This window comes from Impatiens glandulifera, chromosome 2 (genome assembly GCF_907164915.1).
Source record: "Impatiens glandulifera chromosome 2, dImpGla2.1, whole genome shotgun sequence".
NCBI classification, from domain to species: domain Eukaryota; kingdom Viridiplantae; phylum Streptophyta; class Magnoliopsida; order Ericales; family Balsaminaceae; genus Impatiens; species Impatiens glandulifera.
The window spans coordinates 34316989-34323014 of NC_061863.1; the positions used below are offsets into that span (position 1 = coordinate 34316989).

Consider the following 6026-nt stretch of genomic DNA (forward strand, 5'->3'; position numbering starts at 1 on the left):
TGCAGACTTTCCTCAAACTTATATAGATATAGAAATGTTCAGTCTATTCCTTTGGTATCATCCTCAACAGATACCCGAATTGTCTTCTTGTACTTGGTCGGTCATTTGTCTTTAACCGGATGACTTCCGGTGTGATTGATTTAACCGGACATCTTCCGGTTACTCTTCTGCCTTGTGGCTGATCGGCTGTCTGATATTTCCGGTTTTGAGCTTTGGCCGATCCTTTCTTTGTGCGGTCATGTTCCAAGTGTTCTTGGTCGGTTTCGTAGTTTGACCGGCTAGTCTACTTAGCCGGTTCTTTTGTTTGACCGGTCCGGTTCCTTGTTCCTGCATAAAAGGTTTATTTATGTTAAGTTCTGTGAACCGGTCTAATTTTATCTTACAATTTCTCCCTTTTTGATTATTTTATTTAAAATTATTAAAACAATGTAAGTTTGCAAACGTAGGCCGGTTCTTTCTTTGTCCGGATTTTTGAAACTGACTTGGGAGAATTTTTCGAAAAATTTGGAAAAATTTTGAGAAATTTTTTGGAAAAGTCTTATCTTTTTATCCTATCAATTTCTCCCTTTTTGATTATTTTATTTAAAATTATCAAAACAATGTAAAAATGCAAACGTAGGCCGGTTTCAAAAATAACTTTATATATATAGATAACCGAAAATAGAAAATATTATATAGAAACATTAAGATAGGCATAGTTAAGAGAAGGGGAGCCCCTATTCCGAGTCCGAGAAGTCATAGCTGGCCATCAGATTCTTGTTCCGCTTTTTCTTCACTAGTTGCGGTCGACTGGCCGATTCGGAGACTCGTTGTCTTGTAGACCGGGGCTGCAGGTGCTCTTCATCTTCATCTTCGTTGTGAGTAACCGGGTCCGGTTGATTCTGAATAACCGTTTCAGTGACCTCGTTCAGCAGCCCGGTTACTAGGTCCTTCTTAGATTGTTTTCTTTTCCGCTTTGCCGGTATCGAAGAGGCAGAGGCCTCCTTTTTCTTTTTGTTAGCGGCTGCAAAGCCTTTTAGCCTCTGTCTTTCCCTTTCTAACCGCTCAGCATCCTTCGCAGCTTGAGCGGCTACCGTCTTTGCAAATCCCGGAAACTTAGCCTCTGTCCTTCGTACTCGCTCGGCCTCTTCCTCTTCGGGAAGTTGCGGTGGATCCTTCGCTTTTCTTGCTTCGTTGTCCAGCGTATCCTGGACTTCTTGAGCCGCTCGGGCATCGGCCTCTACAGCCGCGGCATCCGCATTCATCTTGGCTTGGAGCAATTTGGCAACTTGTGCGGTCAGCGCTTTGAGGTCGTCCTCGAGACCCACATTCTTCTTTTCAAGATCGGAGACCCTATCAAGTGTTGTGCCGACCAGATCCTTAGTAACCTCTGTCAGTCTTTCATCGGTCTCTCTTTCAAGCCGGTCAAAGTTCTCTTTTATCTCGGAGGTCGTATCCTCCAAAATTACGGTTCGCCTAAGGTGGTTGCTGCGCAGAACCGCTTCTTTCTGTTGATCATCTTCGATTTCTGAGAACCGGTCTTCTGTTCTTGACAAAAGTTGCCTTGTAGTGTTGGCGAACCGGAGTGCCGAGCTAACGGTTCTCTTGAATTTCTCCTCCAATGGGTTAACCGTCGAGTCTTCAAATTCTTGAATGAGGCTCTTGACCCATTCTTTTGTAACACCCGGTTCGGAGACTTCCGGTTGTTTATGTGGAGATTGCTCGGTGAGAGGAGGGTCTGTCCTTTCATCGGTTTCATCTGTTGCCGGATTCGCCCTTGGAGGGGTTGCCTCACTAGTTTGACCCTTTTCGATCCGTGGAGGTATATAGTGCGGTATTTCTCTTTGTTTGTACATCACCTCCAGCCGCTCTATTTCTTTAACGAGTTCCCCTCTCGCTTTCTCAAGCCTTTCCAACACCAACGGTGTTAAGGTGTCCTCTGATATTACCTCTTCGAACCTTAACGTAATTTTCCGGATCCGTATGGTTAGCTTCCGTAGCTGTGCTCGCGGTCTTAAGAGGCAGGTTCGGCCCAGGGCCTCGTGAATGGTTTCGGAGTTTGTGAGATCCATGACTACGTCCTCCACTTCCCTCAGCCTTTGGAAACATTCCTCGTCGGTGTAGCCCGGTAGGATGTGCCTATACCGTTTGCTGAACCGGTGCTCGTGCCATTCCCGGTATATCTCGCCAACCTTATCAGCTCGCTGTTCAATGACCTTTAGGGTTTTGCGCGCTATCTTGTCGGCCTTTGTCGGTTCGTCCTCCTCCTCCTCTTTTTCACTACTTTCCTCACCGCCCTCCTCGGTCTCATGATCTGCGCCCGTACTGGTGTTGTCGGGACTTTGGCCCGAATGCTCTTCTTCATCATTCGGTCTTTCGTCATCGGTCTTTTCTGATTCGGTCTGTTCAGATGTGGAAGCCGACTCTTCCACCTCCGTTTGTTGTGGCGGTTCTGAGAATACTATCTTCTCTTTCCCTTTGCGCTCGGCCTTTTCTTTCGCCGGGGCCGATTTCTTGCCGGTTGTCTTCTTTCGGCCACCTGTGGAACCGGGGGCCGGTTGCTTCCTTTCCGGGAATTGTTTGGCTCTGATTAGGCTTCTTGAAGGGATGGTGACGCCGGGACCGATTTTGAGGTTATGGTGAAGGAAGATTTTACCGAGAGGAACAGCGTATCCCCATGACCGGGTGGAATCCGGTTTCACCATATCCTTCAAGTTGTTGAACACCTCCTTTGCCCAGTTCACCTTTGTGCCTTCTATCAGGCCGACTAGCATCCTGATTTTGTCTTTGGTTAGGCTGCTGTAGTTTCCTCCTCTTGCTTGAACCGCCTTTGTGAAGATATCACAAATCGGTATATACTCCGGTCGCAACGTCGATTTGTTACCGGATACTATTATCGGCTCCTTAGTTTGCTGAGAGTATCTGGCATGCTGCTTCAAATGTCCTCATCTCTATATCCGCCGTTGCATCCTGGCCGGCTGTTGGAAGGCGCAGTCTCTCCGCCACCGATTCCTCGGTTAGCTCCAATTCAGTACCGCATACAGTTGCGGTGATCTTGTCGTCGGAGAGAGTTGCGGTGTTGAAAAATTCTACAACCGCATCTCTATATAGAACGTGAGGACCACCGAGAAAATACTCCAGACCGGCTTCGGCTACCCGGTTAATGACCCTTTTTGCCGCAGGCGTGCCTCTCTGTCGGATTTCCTCGACATCCACTTGAGTCAAGTGTTTGAACAGAACTGAGTTGCGCCCCATCTTAGAGAGTTTGAGAGAGTTTGAAGAATAACCGCTTCAGAGAGTTTGAGAGCTTAGAGAGACAAAGCAATTTCGCGTGAGAATGAAATGAATTGGCCGAGAGCCCCTTTTATAGGTGCGGTTTGGAAACCCAACCGTCCCATCAATATTTGGCGGGAGTTTTCCCTCCAAGCCGAATGGGCGGCAAACCATGGGCGGTAAACCAAGGGCGGTAATGGAATAGGCGCCAATCCGTGGGCGGTAAACCAGGAGGCGGGAGTTTTGGGCGGGAAATTTCCCTCCAAAATTTTGCTTTCGACTTTGATGACGCAATCTTCTTTTGATACCGATTGATGCTCCGGTTTTCTAAAGTTAACCGGTTATTTTGAGTAGGCGGAATTTTGCAATCTTTTGAGTTTAAGCGGTTTTTGAGACCGGATAAGTGCGCGGTTATTTTGACAATGTTAACCGGTTACTTAGATAGATAGTCAAGATGTTAAATATGACACTGTCATTTAAACTGAAATGGAATTGTATTCAAGAGACTTTGCAGAAAGGAAACCGAAAGATAGATCGGTGTGAAGACAAACATAAAGATGTGAAAATACAACTTATGTAATAACCATTTTGGAGATCTTTTTTCTTCCACCGCATCCTTGTCAAGAATGTTTGAGGTAGAGGCCGGTGTGCCCGGTCCAAATTCTGGCCGGTACTTGAGGATTAGTTTACTTATGTGAGGTGCATAACCGAGACCTTTCTTGGTCAGCACCATGTTCTTCAGGTTTTGAAAGATGACCGTTGACCAGTTTATGGCCTTATGGCTAACGATATTGGTCATCATATTGTAGGTGTTCTTTGAGTACCGCTGATTTGGTGACTGACAGAGGATAAACTGAGTCACAATCTAAAGAAGGAGTTGAGCGTGACTGGCGAGGCGGGTTTTTAACCCATAGTTTTCCACCGGATCAATGGTTCCATAGAAGAGGAGTGCGTGATAAAATACCTCAAGCCCCTCCAGAGTTGGAAAGTCAGAGAACCCTTCAGTGGGCAGATTGAGTAAGGAAGCAAATTCGGCTTCATCAAGCCAGAAGGTGTGGTCTCTTACCGTAGAGACTATGTAATTGCCCCTGATGCAGGCGCTTCTGAAGAACGTCTTGACGTCCTCAATCAGAATAGGACCGGATTCTTCGAGGAAGGTTCGAAGGCCGGTATCAATAAGGGATTCGAACATGAGTTTCTTTGCATGATTTCCGTCTCATTCCTCCATGCATGATTCGAAATCGATGCTCAAAAAGTTTCCTAAGGTTCAGCTCGGCATGATTACGGTTTTGCAGAGAGAGATAGAGTTCAAGAGATTTCAGGAATGTTTTATGCTTTAGGATGTGTTGAGTTGAGTAGAGGATGGTCCTTTATATAGGGTCGGTTTTGGGGGGAAAATATGATCATTGAATGTCAGTTTTGTTTTATTAGAAGAGGGAATCTTTATGTTTCCAAGGTTTATTGGGAAGAGGCTGATTGCGGAGCCCGAGGTAGGTATTAGTTGAGAAGTAACCAAGTTAGTTGGATATTATTTCAGGTGGTTGGGGGTTACTACATTAATTAAATATTACTTTTCATTAATGCATCAACACAAAGGAGGTTAATCAAAAGAAACCGAGAATAACATAGATTAAGCCGAGGAAGGCACGGATAACACCGAAGAGAACAAAGATAACACCGAAGGATCATAATGGAATTGGACAACGATACACCCGGTACGTGCAGCAAAATGACCGCGTGTAGGAAGAAATAACTTAGTGTTCATGGGAGTTGACGACACCGTTGGGGTTGTTGCGGCGGTTCCTTCTCCTCCAAGCCCTTTCGAACCGCTCATAGAAGGAGTCGGTTATCTCTTTGGTCATCACTTGAGACTGGTTTAGACCTTCGCCCGGACAGGTCGGAACACCAAGTTCAACTAGTAGGCAGCTTAGTTGTGGGACCAGGCCGACTGTTCGCACCCCAATCATCCAGATCAGAACATCGAACAGGACCCTCGACCAGTTCACTGGTGTACCGGTGGTGATGGTTGCCATCGTGTTGAAAGCCGCTGTGCAGTAAGTGTTTATTACATCTCTTCCCAATATATTTCTTCCTATCACATCGTTGAGGAGTTGATATTCAGCTCTCAAGAGTGATTTAGTGCCATGATCATCGACAGGTTCGTTTGAACGTGCGAAGGTGAGGGAAATTTAGGCCTTGACATCGGCCGGAACATTTAGATCTGTTAACCCTTGATTTGGTAAGCTAAAGCACCTAGCAAAGTCGTTCTCGGTGAAGTCAAAGACTATACCTCCCACTTTCGATTGGATGTGAGTATCGAAATTAGGAGTTCCTCTGAATACCCTGGCATTATACATGAATTCCAGGACTGATTCAGAGTATATAGTCTGCTTATCATCCAGGAAGTACCGAAGACCAGTATCTTCCAGGGACTTGATCACTTTGTACACCTCATAGTGTTCGTTGCTCAAGGCAGATTGGAAATCAACTTGAAAGATGTTAGGAAACTGAGACATTTTTGCCTTAGTGAGAGAATGATCTTTTGTCTTGTGAGTGTTTTGGTGAATGTTTGCTTCTCTTAAATACTAGTTGAGGGAGTATCCTAATGTCCAAGTATTACATTAGATGATATCTATTAACTGCAGGATAAAAGAGATTGCATGAAATAGGTATGTTTACAGTCTAGGGTGTTGGTCATAGACCTGGACCATGAAAGATATCATCATATCTTCACGTCTTTTTAGGTACGACCATTTTACTTTGAAAAGGCAATG

General features: G+C 45.4%; 1 protein-coding gene across 1 annotated transcript; it reads right to left on the reverse strand.

Annotated features, from left to right (window-relative positions):
* Window positions 1-716: 716 nt before the first annotated feature.
* LOC124924591 (laminin-like protein epi-1) lies at window positions 717-2753 on the reverse strand. Its single transcript, XM_047464608.1, has one exon. The coding sequence runs from the start codon at window positions 2751-2753 to the stop codon at window positions 717-719; it is 2037 nt and encodes a 678-aa protein (XP_047320564.1).
* Window positions 2754-6026: the final 3273 nt, after the last annotated feature.